Consider the following 21495-nt stretch of genomic DNA (forward strand, 5'->3'; position numbering starts at 1 on the left):
ACTTGAGCATTTTGCTCCTCTTAATGAGACCAGAGCACTTTTAACCCACCAGTCAACTTGCAAGAAACAACGGAGCTTTAAAAGTTGAACGAATTGAATCTTTTTTTTTAATTGCTTGTAAAATCCGTCATTAGGCGGCTTTCCCCCCCTGCTATAGCTGTTCTCTCCAGAAGGGTTTGCTATCTTATTATGTAAATGACCTTTTCATATGAAAATGAAATGTTAAGAAACGTACACACCACGGCTTATAAGCACTGCAGACTCCATCCAAGCATTCAGCCATTTTGAGCAAGCTGAAGGGACCACTTCCAAGACCGTGGGGGTCAGAAGATGCGGGCAACTTACTTCGCTAGCTACCACCCCCGTTATCAAGAGGTAATTGCCCGTTTGCAAACTATTTGCATGAATGCGGCAGGGACGGGCACAGCTCCGAGGATAAAAGTGATTTTATCCCAGGGCTCTTCTGCTGGAACGGTCAGCCTTCCACCGCCCTACAGTTAGGGAGTTCCTCCCAAATTCTAGCCAAAATGGAGCGCCCCAAGCGATTCCCGCCTAGCTCCAGCTCTGCCCTTCTGGCACCCAAAGGATGCTGGCACATCTCCCTTAATCTTCCCTTCTGCAGCTACGCAACCAAGGCGACCTGCGTCTTGCGTGGCCACCCAAGCCCATCGTCCTCAGGCATGAATCACTGGGCCCACCTTCACTCCCAGATCTGCCTCATGTCCCCATGTGTTTTACCAGCTGCCATGCTGCCACCAGCAAGCACGGGAGCTGGAGAACACAGGAAGCTGCCTTAAACCGAGCCAGGCTCTTGAGCCACCTAGCCTGCTATTGCCAGTACCGACCGGCAGCAGCTCTCCAGGGTTTCGCAAGTTTTCCCAGCCATGTCCAGAGGCGCCAGGGATCCAGCTTCGGACCTTGTGCAGGCAAGAGAGGTGTTCCACCGCTGAGCATGGCTTTTCCCTGGTCACAGGAAGAGTGCTTGCCTGCTGCCTGTCAAAGGCTCCTTCGCGAGCTAAAGACGCCAGGGATCAAGCTGAGCACATGCCTTCCGAGTGATGGCTCCTCTTCAAGGACTGGAAGAAACAGGATTGCACCAAGAATGCCAGATGGACCCACGAGTCCGATCAGCCACAGCGGCGGCGAAGCTGCGTGAGCAAGCCACACTTTTTCGGCAGCTCTGAGACCTGAACCCAGGATCTCTTTGTTCAAAGGCGGGTCCAGGGAGCTCCCCAGGCTGAGAAGGGAGACAGCAGCCGGCCATGCAAAATGGCACCTGGAAGCTGGCAGGAGGCCAGATTAGCTGGGCCTGGGAGACGTACCAGGCGCCTCTCGCGCAGCTCGGCAGCAAACGTGCAGCGAAAATGCTAACCCAGCAGATGCTCGCCATGGCTGAGGAGAAGCCTGAGGCGGGGAGCGGGCTGAGGAAGGAAGCTGCTGCCTGGGGGTCGAACTCTCTCCTCCAGAGTAGCAGGGCAACAAAGCAAGCGCTCAGCAGCCGGAATGCCAGAAAGAAGACGCCGCCTGCAAAGCTGCTGCAGGCTTGCCCCAGGCCTGTTTACCCACCATTTGCCCATGGAGAAGGCCGGATCTCTCACATCCTGACTCACGCGCCAGCCAGCCTCATAGCCCCACGATAGCAGTTGCCAGTCCTACTCCCTTGCGGGGGGGAGAGGCAGCCTGGAGGCCTTCTAAAGCGCCCCTTTTGTACAGAGAGAGGCCAGCCGCTGCATGTTCTTTGCTGGCTAGAGACCACAAGGCCGTCCTGCGTATTTGCTCTACGTCTGACGGGCGGCTGGTGCAGAGCAGCAGCATGAGGGACAAGCCACCGCTATGGGTGAGGTCAAGGCCTGCTCCGTCCCCCGTAGCCTCAGGCCCGCAAGCTGCAACAGCCGCTGCAGGCTGAGCCCCCTCGCTGGCTTCTCTGCCCCCGCCCCCCCCCCCGAGGGCAGGCAGGAGCAACTGCCCTCGGAGATAACCACCTGCAGCTCCTCCAAGGCACGAGGAGAGCGATGCGGGCGGCCCTTTTTGCTGAGCGGCTCCCAGACTGCAGGTACCGAGCTGGGGAACAGTCTATTTGTCTTTATTAGATTTATATCCCGCTTTTTTCTTACAACAAAGTGGCCTACATTGCTCTCCTCCTGCTCCTCTCACTCTTATCCCCACAACAACCACCCTGTGAGGCAGGTTGGGCTGAGAGGCTGTGGCTGGCCCAAAGTCACCCTGGGAGCTCCACAGCTGAGCCGGGACTGGAATCTGGATCGCCGGAGTCCCAGCCCTGCGCTCTTAACCACCACATCACGCTGTACGGAGGAGTCATTTCTGCAGTCCTGCCGCAGAAGTTAGAAGTTTGCTCTAAATATTTATACATTTGCTCTAAAGTACTCAGCTGGATACAACCAGCACATGAAAAACATTCAAATAAAACCCTTTCTGCCCAGCTTTTTATTTGCTATCCCAGGAAGGGAAAAGAAGAAAGGAAAATGTTCTGAGAATTTGAACAGGAAATAAATATCTAAATAAATGATTATGCTCAAATGCTGCCTATCAATTGCCATGTTTCGAGGCGGGGGGGGGGGGAGATTACGCTGACCTGTTCAATCACACTGGGGCAAAACTGTACACTGTCACTCACAATTTAAGGATATTTAAGAGTGGAATTCTATACTTCTTCATAGATCCCTCACATCATTAGAAGGCCCAATAAGAAAAGTCAATCACAGGAATGTTTAATTGTGTTTATTCCCTGATAGGTGCAGAGTCACACCTCTGAAAAGCACCCAACTATGTACACACACACCCTGCTTCTGTGGAAAGAGGTTGCAAGAAAATTCAAATTGTGACTGTGTTCTATTTTGACAACCACCCGACAACATTCTAGATGTGTTGTGAAATTCCATTAAAATTAGAAAGTAAAACTGCATAGTCGAAGTGAAGCCGAACTACCTGTCTCTGGGGCCAGGTAACGGCCAGAGCTGGTCCCCCAACTACAAAGCAGTCTCAGCTGGGGAGATGCACATCTTCATGGAAAATGAAAGGACTTCTTCGGCCCTGGTGCAACGGCACCTGCTTGCAGGGATACCACATCTCAACAACGGTTTCTCGGTTAGCTTTTGGGCACAAGGATTGCTAGAAGGAACAGAGCGCTTCTCTCCCTCACTCAGCAAATCAGCGGAGGTGTGAGAGAGTACTAACATGAGTGGGGGGAAATATTTTAGCAACCTCTGTGGGAATATCTGCAGGGCCAGGACACACGCTGCTTTGCCATTTAGCCTGTTTTTACTCCCTCGACCTTGCCTCTGATGTCTGCCCTGGTTATTAATTCTGTGGGGTCCTTCAACATATGTATTATCTACTCTCACAGTAGGAAGTCCCCAGGCCTCTATTAAATTCCCCTCTGGCAAGGAAAGGCAAGGTGGGAAGCGCCCCATTGCTTTCTACCATGCACTCAGGAAGCACTGGGCATTGACTTCTACTCCGTCAGGCCACTAGTCCATTGAGGCTGGTGTTGCCAGCACTGACTGGCAACAGCTCACTGGCATTCCAGACAGGGTCGTAACTCGACCCTGTCTGGAATTGCTCAGGGTCGAGGGAGGGACGTCCTGTGAATGGAGCAGGTGCCACGGAGCCATGGCCCTTGGGAGATGCATCTCTCCAACAAAACACATGGCAGAAAGGAGGGGCATTTCAACGACTGCTCAGTGCCGTCAGCTGCTCACAATTAAACGAAAGAAGCAGGGCATCCACAGGCCCTTTAATCCGAGACTGGGGCACGGAAGAATTTTCTTCAGCTCTGCATACAGCCTGCAAGCGCCATCTCAAAACTGTGATGTTGAATATCGGAGATTTACAAGGATAACCCTCTACATACACGACAAACAAGCAAATGACGTCCCTTGTCAACAAGCCCGGGAGACAACATGCAAAGCGATTTTTGCCACCAGAGCAAGAAAGCGATTTCTTTCAGGAGGACTTTGGGGGAACGGCCCACGGTGAGCTGCGGATGGATCGCTCTCCTGCCCCAGTAACCGCATTCTTTGCCTCCGTGTTATTCCTCACCCCAGAGCGCCTGTGCCGTTTCGGCATTTGCCACTTCAATTCTCGTTCAACAAGAAGAGGGATACATGTTTCCAAGGCAAAATGAAGATGTCAGCCGCGGCCCTTTCTGGCCTAGAAGGGAAAACACCTGGCTTTCAGGAAGCGCTGCCGCTCGGCTGAGGTTCTCGCTTGCCACAGAGAAGCAGCAAGAGGTTGTTACCACCCTGTTTCAAAGCACCACCCGAGACTGGCTTCTCCTCATCCGCGGGTTACTCCAGAATTAGGAGGCACGGAACCCACATGCTTCCACAGATGTACGCAAAAGCTTTATTTTGCTGCAGCACAGGCTCGTCACAGCACTGGGCGCACCGCGGCAGAAGCAAATGTTTTGATCGCCGCACTGCTTTCACACACGCGCACGGGGAATGATTCACCGCCTCAGTCAACAGGCGAGTTGTTTAGCCGGCCCTCCGCTTGTAAACATCAGGAGGCCAGCCCTCCTCCAACCTCCAGGATGGCAACCGAGAAGAACTCTCGGAAAGGCAGATGAAAGAGCCGCATCAGCTGCAAACACTGACAAGTGCAATAAACAGATGCGACTGATGGAAAGCTGAAGTCCTGAAAACTCACTAATATATCTCACAAATGCCAATATTTGATTTGTAATACCAAAGCTCTGCATGTGCTGAAGGACACACAGCTGCCTTCCTGTCTTAATTACATGCCCTTGTCCACGTCTCTTCAAATCAGCATTAGGCGTAAATCAACAAGTTACTAGCCCACAAGATGACATATTTGTCCACTTGCCCACACCTAACTATGACAGCCATTTATGCCCAAAAAAGACAAGCAGCAAATTTTGAAAGCTTTGCACTGGTTGCCTAGAAGCAGTTCTTGTACACCCTAGGAGACCAGCTAATTTACAACTTCAGCCAAATTAGCACTTGTTCCGCTTCTTCTTCTTCCCCCCTTCCTCCAAACAGACACCTCCAGACTCAGAGTCTGGCCTTTAAAACCTGAGCAGCTTAACATTTTGCAGGTTTGTTCTGCTTTCAAAATACCCAGAAATAAAAGCCACAGTGGAAACACTACTGGATTTCATCACGACAAAGCACCAACTTCAACTATTTCGTTTCGCAGTTTCTCATTTCGGAGTAGTGCTAAAACGGACAACTCCCCCGACATGAGGAGCAGAAGCTCTGCAGAAATTAGAAGCCACCAGCTTAAAAGGCCACTCTCTTAAACTGTGAGCACTTTCCAAGTAAAAGTGACACCTACATACAAGTGATGTCACGGCAGATTTTCGGGAAGCCTGGAGACAACTGAAAGCGAACTCCCACGTGATGGCACCAGATCCAGAAATGCAAGGTAGAATCCTGACTTCAGACGTTTCAGGCTATTTTCTACATTACCCCATGGAGCGCTCAGAGGACCCCCCGGGCCATCCTGACTACCTGGAACATGTATGCATCTTAGGGGCACCCCACACCCTAACACGTATATGATGCTCCAGCTTGGGCTAGAATGGCCCGTTTTGACACAGGCCCGCTTAATAAATATCCCTTCTCACCAGAGGGGCCCAAGGAGACCTATTCAAAGCTTTCTGCACCATTTATTCTTTTCCTCCTGGGAACGAGAGCAGGCGACGACTACCGAAGAAAGCTGTTATCAATATGGTGAAAGCTGCCAGGATTCTCAGAGAGAGCCTTCCCCATTGGGCAGCCCTCCAGACATGTTGGCCTGCAACTCCCATAACCCCCTTCCCCAACCAGCTGGGGGTTATGGGAGCGGCAGGCCAACACATCTGGGGGGCTGCCCAATGGGGAAGGCCGCTCAAAGTTGACGACCAACGTGCAGCGTATCGCGTCCGTGCCCATAGCCGCCCCTGTCCCACCCAGAAAGATTTCCTTCGTGTGCTTTTATTTTTCTACGAAATGCAAAGATCAAACACGCAACATGGGTTATTAAGAGCAGTCGCTCCCTGTTGCTATGCCCCAAGATCACACACCGGCAGCTCGAGCCCCTTCGGAGCTGTAGGCAGCACCAGTGGGTACCCTAGTCCCGCCCAAGGGGCTCACTCCTGGCCCTCCATGTTCCCTCACCCACCCACGTGTTTTAGAAGCCCCTCTCCCCGCTCCTCCTTTTCCCACCCAGGCCTACCCCCCAGGATTCCTCCTCATGGAGCTTCAGCTGAGGTGGCCTGCAGCCCTCCACCTGCTGCTCTCACCTCCAACTGGGTGACTCTGGGCCAGTCACAGACTCTCAGCCCAACCTACCTCACAGGGTGGTTGTTGTGGGGATAAGGTGGAGGAGGAGATGTAAGCTGCCTTGAGCCCTTTGCAGAAAAAAGGCAGGATATAAATCGAATAAATAAATAAATGTGCCTGCCACCCCTCAGCCAGCAGCCCCGAGGCGCCTTTTCACCATTCCCAAGCTCACCGAGGCCCTCCCTACCAAGAACCACTGGCACACCACCCCCGGAGTCACCTTCGACCCCAATAAGCTTCGGTGCACAGCACAAACATCTCTGCGGTGCCTTCCACCTTGCGCAATCCCACCCACTCCAAAGCCAGAGAGCAGTCTGGCTGCAATCCCGGGTCAGGCAAGGTCTGACCCAGCCCCCGAGGCCACCGGAGGCCTCCTGCTCCTACCTATGGTAGGAAGGCCTCAGCAGTTACAGGTGGCCTACAAATAGACAGACAGACAGACATCGTACGTGCCACCCCAGCTGTGGCCTTCCAGATGTTCCGGCTTACAGCTCCCGCCAGCCCCCAACAGCAGTGGTGGAAGAGGGTGGGGGCTGGAAGGGCACAAGGTGCCCGCCCTCAACCCACACGTGCTGACAGGGGCCTATCCAAGCGCAAGCCCCTTGCCTGCTGTTCCTTCTGATGCGTGAGCTCGAACACTGCGCATCTGCACAACTGCGAAGCTGCCTGCCCAGGGCAGCTCCTCCATCCCAGCAGCCTCAGGGCGCGCTCTTCACTTCAGCCTTACCCTGCCTCGGCCCCCTTTTCTCTCCATCTGGAGCGCTGCCTGAATTGCGAGTGGGTGCGGTGGCCTTGATAAATCCACAACCACAGCCCCTTTCCCTTATTAACCCCTGTGGCCTTCTAACTGCAAGTACTAGGGGGGGGGGGGGGGGGGGGGAGACCAAAATGGTGACCAGGCCTCACTCCACGGCCGCCTTCCCCAGATTTCAAGCATTGCTGCTCCTCCTCCTGTTTCTCCGTTGGGTCCAGACAGCCCAAGGTCTTGCTCCTCGCCCTCATGCACAAGATTGACCTGACTCAGCGCCAGCTCTTGCAATCGAACTGGCTGAATCCACCGTGGCAGCTACCTTAGCCTTGGCAACACTCACGGTTAAGCAACAAGCCGTTATCTCCATCCTGATGCCTCCAGGAAGGCAGTGTGACCCAAGTCCAACTGGTCCTCCACCTCTCTCCAGCCTCAAAGGCCACATGATCTTCCTCCAGCTGGAACCACACCCCGGAAGAGACGCCACTAGCAGTAATTAACACACATATCCCGAAACGCTTCGGCTATGTTTCTTAATCCTCCTCGGAGAAGCGAATCCTCCTTCCCAGGACCCACAGGGAACCCTTGACCGGCCTGCTGCTCAGACCCCTAAGTGGCATTCGTCCATCGCTTGAGACACACAATTTGGGGCAACCAGTGCCTCATCTTGCTTATCTCACATACCCCAAATACCACTCCAAGTCAACTCCCCCAAAAGTACACCGAAAGCAAACGAAACTGCTGAGAAACATGGACTCACGACAGCAGTAATCCTGGTCACCCACCCTGCGACCCCAAAGCCAGATTCAAAGCACAAATCTCCAAGATTGAGGATCCCGCTGTCTGGAATGGCTTGTTAAAATTTTACACAAGCAAAGAAACAAAACCTCGGCTTACCGCAGCCTTCCCTGATATGGCAGCCTCCCAGATGTGGGGGACAACTTCTTGCATCTTCAGCTAGCAAGCAGGGTGGCCAAGGAGGATGGAAGTTGTGGTTCCAGGGTGCCCAGCTGGAAAAACTGCCTCAGCCCCTTCTTCTCTGTCAGGATAGGCTCTGCTCCCTCCCACCCACCCCCCCACAGGACCCCCTTGCGCTCTGCCCTGTGGCCCCCGCACTCAACTGCCCAGCAGCTCGGTGGGCAGCCGTATCTGCATGTCTCATTAACTTGCCGGCCCCTCATCCACGTGCCTCATTAGCTAATGCTCCCCACCTGCTCAAGGCCCGCCCGATTTGCATACCTGCCCCACTGGCACACCTCGTCAGCTTCTCCTCCCCTTCGCCCCATCTCACCAGCCCAAGCCCCCTCCCCTGCATTTACTGTATGTATGTATGTAAAGCATTTGTACCCCGTCCTTCACGACGGCGCCTCAGGACGGCTTACAACGTTAAAAGCAGCAACAGCCCGCCTCATTTGCATGTCTCATCAGCTCCCCTCATTTGCACGCCTCATTAGCTTCCCCTCCCCCCGGGGTCGCCCCTCCCCTTTATTTACATACCTGCCTCATAGGCGTGCTTCATTAACTCGCCCCCCGCAAAGAGGCCGCCCCACCCCGCGCCCCCGAGGACCCCTCCCCTGCCTGCCTCATTTCCATACATTAGCATAACCCCCCAGCCGAGCGCTCGCCACCCCGTACGCCCCCGCCCCTAATTAGCATGCCGGCCCCGCCCACCTGCCCTCCACTCACCCCTCCGCAGGGCCTCGTCGTAGGTGAGGAAGCCGATGCGCGACTCCTTGTTGCCCATCGCAGCCCTCAGTCCATGGCGGGCGAAGCCGCCGCCGCCGCGCGCCCTGGCAACGGCCGCCGGGCTCGGCGTCGCTCGCCTCCAGGCGCCGCCGCCGCCGCCGCCGCCGCCGTCTCCGCCTCGGCCAGACTGTGCCGGACTAGCGCCGCCGCCGACTCCGGAGGAGGAGGAGGAGGTGGAGGCAGCGCTCGCTCCCCGCCACCGCCGCCTCCATGCCGAGTCACGTGACGTCGAGAAACAACTGACCCCGCCTCCTCCTCCTCCCGCTTTCAAAACTTCGCCCCGCCCCCCGCGTCGCGTGGCCGGGAAGCCGCCCGGCGTCGGGCGGGGCGCGTCCCTAGAGGAGCGGAACAAAAGGGGATCATAGAGGAGGAGGAGGAGCGGCGGGGAGGAAGCGAGCGCGCCCAGGAGGTGTGCTGACCTCACTTCCGGTTCGGGGCGGTGGTAACTCAGCTCTTCCCTATTGGTGCTTTTCAGAAGGAGGGGCGTGGACTCGAGCTCCCAGCAGCCCCGTGGAAAGATCGATGCCGGTAATGGGGGGATCTGCGGAGAAGCCCCTCCTCTGGAAGGCGCCAGGCGGGAAGGGCTTCGGGACGCCGCTGGCGTTTCTCTGGAAGGACCTGTGCTGCGGATGCTGGGAAATGTAGTCCCGCATTCCCTTCTCCAGAAGACGCCAGTAAGGGAAGGCTAGCAGTTGCTGGCCTTTTAAATGTCTGAACAAGGCACACCAGTTCCACCTTTATTGCCACTGTATTATTTTTACGTCCTTATGTAAAATCCTTTACATCCTTTCTTCCTTTTGTCAAGGTTCTTTTCACCGCAATGACAATCCTGTGAGTTCGGTTGGGCTGTGTCTGAGACTGGCCCAGTCACCCAACGTGTTTCAGCCAGCATTCTTAGCCAGTTCGTTTGAGTTCGTACAGAGTAGGTTAGGGTGGTCAATTCTAGGCGTCTTTGGCCAGAAAAACATCCTACGAGCACGGAAGAGCATCCATGCTTTGCTGTTGGGTTGTGAACTTTAAAATATGCATGGTTAACAACGCTTAGTGAAAGGACAGAACGGGGGGTTGACCTGTAACAACGATCTTTGTGTGTACCCACGTGCTGAGTTGTTTTTCCGTGTGAACCAGGATATAATAATGTATAAAAGTATATCTTAAAATATGTAAATGGAAAGAAATATGTTGCTTTAATGGACAGTTAGTAGGAAAATGTGCTGTGTCATTAGGCAACATAAGATGGAAATGGGATTTCTAACTGTTCAAATTAGGTATCTGTATGCTCGAGATCTATGTATGTAAATTGTTTTTATATGATGTACAGTATTGTTTCTTTGGTCTGCAAACCACTCAGAAAGCTTTGAATATTGGAAAGTAAAGAGGTGTGATAAAGAGAATGCAGGGACTTTCTTTTCCACAATATAAGCCATTGCTCCTTTCCCTCAACAGCCCCTCGCGTTCGATTGGGAACCTGAAATGCGGTATCGCTATTGCGCGCAGCAGCCGAGCTCTCCAAGTTCAAGAGTTGACCCCGCCCCTGTGGCGTATCACGTGACAGAGACGATGGCTTGGAAGATGGGGCGGAGCCTACGCCGTCGTGCTCCGATCCCAAAGGGCTCGGCCAGCTACACCTCCCTGAACATATAGACAAATTAGAGTGATCCACCGCCCTGCTTGTTTTTGGGATAAAACCCCATAGAGAGTAGTAGGACGAGAAAATCTTTATGTTGGGGTGCGGCCATTTTGTGTGTGGGGCGGGGAGAGGCGAGCAATACAAACCACAGAAAGTGTAGAGTGACACCCAAAGCCTGATATTTTGGCATCCCAGTTTGGCTCGTACTGTTGGAAGATGGAGTCCCGGAGATCTGGATAATACCTGCTTGGAGAAGGCAAGAAACTATGGTTTAACCATCAGTTAAAGGAGGCCAAAGTTCGAGCCTCCACTTTGAGCTGGTTCCACTTTTCAGTGTGCCCTACATCACAGGGTTGTTGTGGAGAAAAAAGGGAGCGAAGCCAGAGGGGCTCCCACAGAGCACCTTACATATAATCCAGTGTGACTGTCCCTGCTTGAAGCCTTACGACCTGTTCCATGTTCGTTCAATGGTGAGAGCCTGCTTAGGTTTTGAGCATTTTACTATGAATACATAGGACTAGCCTTGCTTGACCTGGTGTCAATTAATAGAGCTCTGGGTTTGGCTTTTTGTTTTGGTTTGATTTGTTTTCCTATGAAACCACTAAGGCAAGGAGTCATTACCTTTTTATTGCTATGTGCCACTGAGTAAAGCTTTCCAAAATGTCCTGCCCAGCCAGGTCTTCCAAGTTCAAGGTTGTGGCTCCCCCAGTGGATTCAATTCATCTCATATTTGGTCTCCCCTTTCCAATTCTGGCTTTCCCTAACATGGATGTTCTGTGACTCAGAACTGATGGGGGAGTGTGACCCTGGACTTCTCAGCACCCTTCAATACTATTGACCACAGTATCCTTCTGGATCACCTGAGGAAGTCAGGAATTGGAGGCACTGCTTCGCAGCGCTTCCGTTTCTACCTCTCAGGCTGGTTCCAGACGGTGATGTCCGGAGATGGTTGCTCCTCCGAAAAGGAACTGTGTGGCATCCCATGGCACAGTCCCACTCTGTCCCCAGTGCTGTTTAACATCTACGTGAAGCCGCTGGGAGAGATCATCCGGAGGGACGGACGAAGTTCTTCCACTGCTCCTGCAGTGCTTCTAGGGCAGCGTCTTCTCTCTGAAGGACCACCCGAAGCTGGCGATGCGCGCTGGAGGAGGAGAAGCCAAGTGACCTTGAATCCAGAAAAGACAGCCGTGCTTGCTGTTTAAGGCCCAAATCCAGGATCAGAGGTGTGTCGAGCGGTCCTAGGTGGGATCACACTACTCGAAGTCCGTGTTCACAGGCTGGGGGTGCTGCTTGGCCTGGCCCTTCTGATGCCAGCTCGGACAGAAGCTGTGCTCAAGAGTGCCTGTCATCAGTTTCGGTTGATGCGCCAAAAGCGCCTCTTCCTGGAGGACACAGACCTGAAAACAGTTGTGCAAACGCTAACTTCTGGACGCCATTTCACTCTACATAGAGCTGCCTTGCTTCTCTGGAACACGCTACTGCAATACTGGTCTCTGGGACATCATGGAGAGCCAAAATTCCACCTGTTTTGCACTGGCTGCAGGTACGTTTCTAGATGCAGCACAAGGTGTTGGTAATTACCTTTAAAGCTCTGCATGGCTTGAGTCCAAAATACCTTCTGGAGCGCCAGCTAAGGTCCTCTGGGGATAATCGCGTGAAGTCTGCTTCTGTAAGATTAATGCCAGCTACCCAGAGGACTTTCTCAGTGGTTGCCCTTAAGCAGTGCAACGGCCTGCCGGGAGAGATGAATCCAATCTCCCAGGATGCCACCTTTAAGAGGGAGTTAAGGCCGTATCTCTTCTGACAGGCCTTCCCAGATTAGTTTTCGTGTCAGTTTTATTCAAGATGCTGCTTTTAGTCAAATTTTAATCACTGTTGGTTTTAATTTCATGTAAAATGGCCAGAGCCTATGGGACTGGGGTGGTATATAAATATTAAAATGATAACAGGATCAACTTCGCCATTACCCCGTGGTCCTCGATATATCCTTCGGGAAACCATTGCTCTGGTTTTAAGACACAGATGCTTGCCTTCGCCCTTTATTTGTCTGTTTGCTCTGGAATCCAACCTCCTCCTGGCACACCTCCATTTCTTTATTTTGTTTTCCTTTTGAGAAAGCAGTTAAAAGCTCTCCGATAAGGAGCAAGGTTCTTTATTTTTAAAGCAAATATTTTCACTTTGAGAAGATAAGATTAAAGCTGGAAAACCTTGCAGGTGACACAGTACACTTCAGCAAAACAGGATTTGGATAAGTTCCATCCTGACTCAAGTGCAGACCAATTTGAAGCATAGTACAGATAGGAAGTATTGTCTGTAGCGGTACATCCTCGGTTTTAACAACTTTGCTCGATGCTTACAAGATGCAAGCACTGGAATTGAAGGACACAGTCTGCATGGCATCTGCATATGTTCCTTTATATGTAAATTCAGAAATAATTTCTAGGGTGTCTTTGATTTTTGCAGAAGGCAAAGAACCCCATAGTAAATCCATCCATTAACTTGCAACCTAGTTCTAATCCCAAGCCAGTGGGAATTGTTTTTGCTAAGATGAGCTGCCATGTGAGGGACATTTAGGAAAACGTTTTCCGCGATGCCGGTGGACTCTCTGGGCTGTGTGGAGGAGATCTGGCATTCCAGGAAACAGAAACGGGGCTGCGGTCCTGCACACACAGATGTGAGACTAACACGACAAACAGCACGATGGGCACAACTACCATGAGTAAGGTGGCCCTGGGTCCTACTGTATGGAGGACAGTCCTCCATTCTTGCTCTTAGAAGGGCTGTCCAGACTGAGTCCCGTTTAAAAATGAAGAGACATCAGGGAACCGGGCCTTGAGGTTGCCTGTTGACCATCAGCATCTGGACTTCAATTATACTATTATTTAACCAATGCTATGTTATTCCCAAATTTGCATTGATACTCCTAAACAGCAACCCTGTCCTTTGGGAGCAGTGCTTCTCCTCTCTCTCTGTGGTATCTTTGCTGTCACGGAAGATGCTGGCAGGTGCTTGTATGAGAAAGGTCCCAGATCCCTAAGACTGGACAGAAGGGAAGTGCTGGAGAAGGTTATTTCTCCGCTGGTTTTACCAAGGTGGGAATCACTCTGCTGGATCAGACCTGAGTTCATCTCACTCAGCTTTCTGTGTACACACTGAGCAAGGCCCACGAAAAGGACATGACCGCAAGAGAATCCTCCTGCCCATGTTCCCCAGCAACGGGTGGACACGGGCACCGTGCCTCTAATTCTGGAGGGCCTAGCAAACACACGAGAGCTGCTCAGCACGGATCTTCAGTGGGCCTTCGCTTGTATTTGCGCCAGAAGCAGCTGTGGAAGATTTGCTGAAAAGAACGTGAGGATAACCTGACATTCTTCCTGCGTTGCCAGAAGGGTGAACTCGGTGGCACTTGCTCTGTGTGGTGAAACCTCGGAAAACTGGGTTGTTTCTTGTGGTGTTTATGAACTGCCTTCTTGTCTAGCTGCTACAGATCTTTATTATGACCGCAAAGGCAGTTAGATGAATTAGGAGATTATCAAAATGAAAAGTTCTCTCGAGATTTCTGCCTTCTCATCAGGAAGTTGAAATAGGTATCATGTATAACCATCAGGACTAGTAGCTTTATCTTCCATGACAGACAATTTTGGCCTAACCCTCTTTTAAAGCCACTCCAACTGGCTTTACTCCATCACTCCATCCTGTGCAATTGAATTCCAGAGCAAACCTAAGAAGGGAGATTGTACAATTCAATGTAACATTTCTTTCCAGCCAGCTGTCAAAAACAGCTGTTTCTCCTTTGCTAGCCACAAGGCTAGGATGGTTAAGGTGAAAGCATTAAAGCTAAATGAAACCTATCAGTATTTGTCGAAGTAAAACTCACCTCCCAGCTATCTGCAGGCATTGCTTGGTTGCTATTTTCAGCTAATACTGCAAATAATTCACCAACCAAGTCACAGCCAATACGCTCATCTCCCAAAATTTCCCATTACGCTACTGAAATTCAGGCCTCGGTAATCACAAAGGGCGAAAGGCAGGGAGAAAAAGGGGGATAGAATGAAAGGCTGGGAAATATGGAGGTCGTGAGTGGAACATGTCCAAGAGCAAGAGGGAAAGTCCGCAGAATAGAGTAGGAGCGGTTCAAGAGCGGAGCGGGTGCCCAGGGGAAGACACGTGAGCTCTTAAAATCCGAGATGTCTTTGCCACTTTGAAATGGAAGCAGAGAAGCCAACAGAGAGTACGAAAGAAGCAGCTGTCAGAAGGAGTACCGTGACCTTACAGGGACAAAAGCGCCAGAGGGTTTTTTCCTCCAAAACAAAGTCTGAGAAAGTTTCACTTCACCGCAGTCTGGGATGTATATCTATTCACCCATCCTGCAATATGGGGGAGCAGAAAGCTAAGGAATTATTATCCATCGGAACCACAGGGCTCAGTCGCAGCCACAGCTTAGTCATGCGACCCACTTGTATTTCCTTTCTTTCTTTAAGACATTTCTAATCTACCTGCAAGTTCTTGCATCTTGCAGCCTCTTAAAAAAGCCAAAGAGCCAGATGTGGCTTTTCCTGTCAGGCAGATCTAGAGAACAAGAGAATTACTTGGGGAAGTGCAGAATGCTTTTTTGGAACTGCAGAATAGGTAAAACCCACTTCTCACAAAATGAAATTCAGGTCAAAAGGTATAAAACTAACCACTGGGCAGCTAGGCATGCTTACGGCCCTGGGTTCAACCCATGGCATTTCCAGGTAAGGCTGGAAAAGCCCCTCTCTCAAACCAGGAGAGGAGCAGGAAGATCTGGGCGGAAACCCGGATCCCAACTCCTGAAAAAACCAGGGAGTCAGGTCCAGAAGTCAAAAAAAGAAAGTGGGGGAGCAGAAATTGGCCCAGCCTGCCCTCGCTCTCCTCGGAGAAATTCTCCCTCGCCTGGACTCGTGCTAGGAAGTTGGAACCAGGTTGCCTCGGCGGTGATGTCACAGAAGTGGGCTTAGAAGCCCACACCCACACGGGGCCAGCCGCGAGCTCCCACACCGCTGCGTCGTTGCCCCCTGGCCGCAGCAAAGCTCCCAGGGAGCAGAGGAGGGGGAAGTGGTGGCCTCTGACGACCAGAGAAGGCCGTGGCGGACGGGGGAGATGCCGGAAGAATGTTGGGCCTGCGAGAGCCGAGGAACAGTGAGGTTCGTCAGGTCTGAGAAATGGGTACAAAGGCGCGGGGGACACGGCGATTCCTGTGTTGGGAGGGGCTGCCTACCAGCGCAGCTTTTATACTGAGAGCGCAACTGTCTGGGGAGGGGATTCCAACAAACAGCACCACCGACAGCTCCTCTAATGCCCAAAAGAAATCCTGGCACGGGTTGGAAACTCCATCACACGGGAGCCTCCAGAGTCCTTGGCGTGTGTGCACACATGCACATACACAAATGCAGCACACATTGTGTGTAGCGTCACTATTTCTACATGTACAATTAGACCAAGAAGTTTACCAAGATGCTAAAATGAGTTTAGGAGATCAGTCCCTTCGCAGCCCACCAGCAGACAGCGCCACATCCGGATCCGGCCCGTAGCCACAAGTTGGAATGTCTGAAACTGACCTCTTTGGTTGACGAATGTTTGCAGGTGACCAAGAACCGGCTTCCAACCTGTCAGGCCAGCAACGTGCCTGGAGAGACCCTTGTTCACTACGCCGACGGGCTCACGCAGGACACTTTCAAAATAGTAAGCATGGAGGGATGAATTCACTCGCCCAAAATCCCTGCACACTTAAACCAGCCTTTCCCAACCTGCTGGCGTCCAGAAGCGTCAGAGGACAAAACCCATAATCCCCTGCAGCATGCATGCCTGGAGTCGAGGCCTCACCACTGTGGTTCCCGGTGGTTCCTGGTCGTCTCGCTTGCTTCTCTTTTTCTTCCGCACTGTTGCTTGGCCCAGGGTGAGAGGCCATGGGGGAATCGTGGAATAGCAGAGTCTGTAGGGGCCATGAAGGCCATTGAGTCCAGCCCCCTGCCGTCGCAGGACACCACGTTACAGCGTCCCACTCAGGGGCAGCTTCGAAGCAGCAGTAGGCCTCAGTCTGAGGGCCCCTGCTTGGGTGGGGGCCCTCGGCCAGCGCTGTCCCTGGTTGTCTCCACTCACTCCCGTCTCCTCTGCTCCCCAGTGCAAGGAATTCCTGCGGCCTTTTAAGAAGTGTCTTCGGAAGCTGAATTTGCCCAAAGATTTCCCAGAAGAGAAGAGGCTGCAGAGCACCCGGAAGAACTTGACCATCTTGGGGGACCACATCAGTATGTTCCTCCAACACTATTGCAAAACATGGGAGCTGAAGCACTGGAAGAAGTAAGTTCCGAGAGCCGTTTGGGGGGGAAGGAGGGAGCAAGCCCAGCAGCTCCAGATACAAGAAAGGCCTGGGGATAAAAGGAGATGGGGCAGATTTGGGGAGGACTGTGCTTTGCACTCCTCCGCCCAGACGGCTGTGCTCCGTGTGGATGGTTTTCCATCTTCTGTGCGGCTTTAGAGCCACGCAACGCCAACCCCCGTTCCACATCTGGTGAAACCATGAAATGCTAACGCTGCCCTTCTGCCCCGACCATTTCAGGATGCTCTGGAGGTTCGTCTCTCTCTTCTCTGCGCTCGACGAGAAGCAGCTGTGCAAACTCTACAGATACACCAAGACTGACCAAACGGCCAAGTTCTTGGTGAGAATGACGCCAAGGTGGACCCTGCGGGTCGCCACACGCATCTGCCAACTGTGTGTTGGTTCTCCCTCTCTTTCTTCCTGGTCCGCTCTTGACCCCTTCTCCCTCCACAAAACTCGTTTTCTGCTTGGTCTATGAGACACTCCCGCCATGATTACATGGGGCTGGGCAGGACAGCCTTCCCAGCCTGGTTCCTCAGACTGCAAAGCACATCATCCCCCGCCAGCAGAGGGGCCCCATCCTGCTGATGCATTATTCCATTCCAGAAGGCCTACTGTCGCCTGGAGAGCCTGAGTGGGGTTACCCTCCGCGATGACGGCAATCTGTCGAAGCTGCGCAAAACCTGGGGGCTCCACGGGGGCCCCGCGACGCAGGAGAAGCTGAGCCACCCGAAGAAGAGGTGAGGAGAGAGGCCGTCCGCCGTGCTCGGATCGGAAGTCGTAGTGTCACCGGTGCGGGATTTGGGGGTAAATGCCAGGGGCTCCACAGAGATGAATGGGCCGAAGGGCCCCCACCTTTGCAGAGCTGGCTTCCCACGCTGGGAAGAAAGCGAGCACTTATTTCCATCTACAGAGGGTTCCCGTCCCTGCAGGCCTAAGTGACGTGAAAGGCACTGGCCGGAGCCAGGTCCCCGTGGAAGGTGATCAAGTCCTGACTCGCAGACAAAAAGGGCGACAAGCCTTTTCTTCTTGCTGCCAGAGGGCTGAATTCCATTTTGGAGATGTTCTTGGGATGGTGGGAAGGACCCAAGAAACTCCGAGCATGTTTTAGCTTCAGCATGTTAGCCTAGATCCGATCCTTGGGAAAAGGGGGGCACAAGGGGGATGGGCAGAGTGTGCCAAGCCCAGGAAACCACTGAGGGGCAGCCTGCTTTGAGTACATATCGCAGTTTTCACTCCCTGGTCTCTCTGGGGAGGGCTAAGAAAGGATCTTGCCTGAAACTCTAGTGCCTTTGCTGCTGCCAGCCAGTGTCAGTAATACTGGGTTAGATGGACAGACAGTCTGACTCTGTACAAAGAAGATTCCTATGTAAAGCAACCCTTTATTAACACCATGAGGACTAGTGTCTTACTCCACTTTAGGGGGAATGCTCATCACCTAGTGGCTGAGCAAGGGCTTTGCCTGAAGGAGATCCCAGAATCGATCCCAGCCTCTCTGGTTCGGGATTGGAAGGAACCCTGGCCAAATCCCTGGAGAGCAACTGCTACTCAAGTATGGACAAGACCAGCCTAGATGAGCTGTGAGCACCAAGATCACAAACTTTTGGAAAGAAGTCCTAGGGGACCCAAGTAGGAAATACCAAGATAGGATAGAGTCAGCGACATCGATGGAAAAACTGACCACCCCTCTTTTTGTTTGGCTAGAGGGAAAATAAAGAGGCATGGTTTTGTTCGAAGCTGGTACCCTTCTTGTTATATTTCCAAAGGTGTGATGGCGTGAATGGACCGCCCGTTGACCACTTTGATTTCTGGACTAGCAGGTTTTGCTAGTTAACAACTAAGTATAGATATCCACAATAAGACAATACAATGTGACTGCATTTGTAGATGTTATAAAATACAAATCCCCCCCTCCCTGGCTGGACCAGTGGGTCGACCCCATTGAGGCAGCCTCGTAAGCACAGGAAACAGCATTGCGCACTGCAGAACCACACGAGACCCGGCCAGGCCCCTGGCTGGTTGTGCCCCCCACATCCCAAAATGGACAAACCACATGCCTCCCAGGTCTTTTAAATGCAGTTAGAGGATGGAGTTAGAGGCAAAGGGTCTCTCCCCGCACTGCCCCCCATAAAATTCTCACGTTGGGTGCTGGACGCAACTGCACAGCAGCTTTCTCTTGCCCCCTTTAGGCTCCAGAAGAGTTCAGGGAGAAGACGGAAGACAGGCACTGGCCCGCCTTCATCTTCGTGCCATACAACTGCCTCGCCTCGGAGCAAAGGGGAAGGGTTTGCCTCAGCACGCCAAGCAGGCCCGGAGGATGGAGCTTCGGCAGGTCCAGCGTTTGCCAAAAGACACAAAGAATAAAATAAAAAAGGTATTTCACAGAAGCACCTACGTAGGCGAAAGAGCACAGCTCAATGTTTGCCCAGTTGGAAAGGCCACACTGGTTAGACTTCTTTGGATAGCTGGTGCTAATGACGTCACATGCCAATCCCCCGGGTGCTGTTTGCAGTATTTACGGTAAAATTGACCATCCATGGACTGAGAGGGCCAAATGCTGACGTGGATCTATTGGCCAATCTTGGGTTGATTTGCAGACAGTCAGCGAGTATTTCTGACTCCCAGTTTTTTAACCACGGTAACAAAATGCGACAGGATTCACTCCCATGAGAGTTGGCCAACGACCAGGAATTGGGCGGCTTTTAAGAGGGACGGAACAAAATCACGGACACACATATCAGATCAAAACGTCCCTTTGACTCTTGAATTAAGGTGAAGCAGCAGCGACATCTAGTGTTTCTTTGCCGGCTGGGCACCGCTGTTTAACAACATCGAACGTTCGCCCCAGCTGGGTCTTTTGATCAGAGGCTCTTCTAATCACACGACGTCTCAAGATCGTGAGAGCATCTTGTAGACTCGGGTTCAAAACTGTGTTTTTTACCTGCCTCTTCACTTTTCTTTCAGGCCACCAACAGTCCAATGATGAAGCTGTTCTGTAGAACTTAGAAATATGTTCATGACTTGGTGTGAAGTTTTGCTTGGTCCTAAAGGAGACCACAGCCTGCCTAGAAGGTTGGGGATTCTTCTGATATCCCAACCTACGCATTCTGGGTGCCTGTCATGGATAGGCAGGAGGGGGAATTTTGGCATGGACGCTTCTCTCCCCCCTGTATCGTAAGCCAGTTACTGAAATTCTCCCTTTTTGAGAACTTGGGCAACACGCTACCCTCCTCTTCAGCAGAAGGCAAATCCAGGTTCAGGGCATGCAAAGGGGCCTTCTCCGACAGCAAGATGGTCCCTTTCGGGCACTGCGCTGCCTGCAGAATTGAGATGCTCCTGTTTCCATTGGTTACTTGGTCCCAGCAGAGGCTGGGCAAGCAGAGTACTTGAAAGAAAGCGAAGTAAGAACAGTTGGCCATCCAACAGCAGGCTCGTCCCACTGACCAGGAGTGCTTAGAAGTTGCTGCAACTTATTTCCTTTCCTCCAACAGACAGATTTGGAGTGGACTGGATGGATTAGTGGCTGAAAGCATTAAGGCAGCTCTATTATGCCTTTGAATTTGTGGAGTCGGTGCCAGATCCTGGGGAATTCCTGTTCAGCCTTCAAGTTCAATGCGATGACCGCCTGAAGCAGGCAGGACAAGGGCTGAGTAACCTCCTAGGAAGAAAGCTGGGATACAATTGCCCATAACGCCACCACAACTTGTTGAGCTCGACACAACGGGTGGTCTTGGGACCTCCCCTTTTGTGACCCGCAGACTCAATGCAGTTAGACCTCTGCGGGGCAAGAGTTTGTTTTGGTCCCTGCTTCCAACAGCAGGTGCCTTTCCCCCAGCGTCTAGTGGAACAAGAGCTTGGAGTAGAAGTTCTCTGAGAACTCCAGAGAGGCTGCTACGCTTTCCCACGGCTGCCAGCTTGTTTCGTTGCCTCGCACGCTGGCCCAGGGGACAGAGGTGGTGTGGAGAGGAGCCGGGGCTGCCTTGCTCACTAGGTTCCAGCCTGTCAAACGTGCAAGAGGTAGCCGCGAGGGGAAAGAGCAGCAAGGACATGGGAAGAGGCTACTGGGAGTCTTCCCAGAGGCAGTGAACGGATGAAAGGGTTTACCGCTGACACGGCATTGCTCAGATGCGGCAGGAAGTTCAACGAATCAGCCTTCTCCAGTTTGATGTTTGCAACACATATAGAGCACAGGGGTTTGGACGAGACTGACATACGCCCAGCCCCAAAAAGGCAGCATGGGTGGGAAGCCCACAGTGTTCCCCCACAGGTGAGATGGGATAACTACGTGGTACTGTGACAGCACGGAGAGGCAGCTCGTGGGGCCCACCAGGGCTTCCAAGAAAATATCCTGGGCACCACCATGAAATGGACGTCACAGGCCAAAGGCATTCTTGGGGAAGGAAGATGCTGGCAGCCAGGGGTTCTCGAAATGGTCTCGGCAGATTGTCATGGGTTGGGGTTAGCCAAATGAAAAGTGGGGAAGAAAAGGGACATCAAAGGTGTGTCTCAGAGCCACGGGCTTCATTTTGACAACTTGTGCATTTCACTATCTGTAACCTTACCGAGTTGGATCACTGCACCACCACCTTTACTGGCCTGATTTCAAACGAAGAATCCTCAAATTCTGCCATCCTTCCACACAGGGAATGTTTAGAACAACGCACCGTCAACAACCAGGAGTCGTCAGAGCCCTTCCTAAACGCACCGGCTTTCCACCCCGCGGAAGAAA

At 52.4% G+C, this 21495-nt stretch overlaps 2 protein-coding genes and 1 long non-coding RNA gene across 5 annotated transcripts in view; 2 read left to right on the plus strand and 1 right to left on the minus strand.

Annotated features, from left to right (window-relative positions):
- The window catches only part of USP32 (ubiquitin specific peptidase 32), an 83521-nt gene extending 74513 nt beyond the window's left edge, over nt 1-9008 (minus strand). For all 3 annotated transcript variants that reach the window (XM_044429837.1, XM_044429836.1, XM_044429835.1), the window contains exon 1: nt 8740-9008. In XM_044429837.1, the coding sequence (XP_044285772.1) occupies nt 8740-8797 (58 nt within the window). In that variant the 5' untranslated portion in view covers nt 8798-9008. The remainder of the gene's footprint in view (nt 1-8739) is intronic.
- A 303-nt stretch (nt 9009-9311) lies between these two features.
- LOC123023433 lies at nt 9312-12395 on the plus strand. Its single transcript, XR_006414738.1, has 2 exons — nt 9312-9473; nt 10246-12395. It is a non-coding gene; the product is annotated as an uncharacterized LOC123023433 (long non-coding RNA).
- A 624-nt stretch (nt 12396-13019) lies between these two features.
- On the plus strand, nt 13020-21482 carry CUNH17orf64 (chromosome unknown C17orf64 homolog). Its single transcript, XM_044430391.1, has 9 exons — nt 13020-13103; nt 13643-13780; nt 15476-15594; nt 15982-16132; nt 16572-16747; nt 17007-17106; nt 17373-17506; nt 18956-19140; nt 19731-21482. Exons 1-8 carry the CDS (start codon nt 13020-13022, stop codon nt 19128-19130), a joined length of 1077 nt encoding a protein of 358 aa, XP_044286326.1. The 3' UTR covers nt 19131-19140; nt 19731-21482.
- The last annotated feature ends 13 nt before the right edge of the window (nt 21483-21495 follow it).

This window comes from Varanus komodoensis, unplaced genomic scaffold (assembly GCF_004798865.1).
Source record: "Varanus komodoensis strain SLA01 unplaced genomic scaffold, ASM479886v1 scaffold20_1, whole genome shotgun sequence".
NCBI lineage: Eukaryota > Metazoa > Chordata > Lepidosauria > Squamata > Varanidae > Varanus > Varanus komodoensis.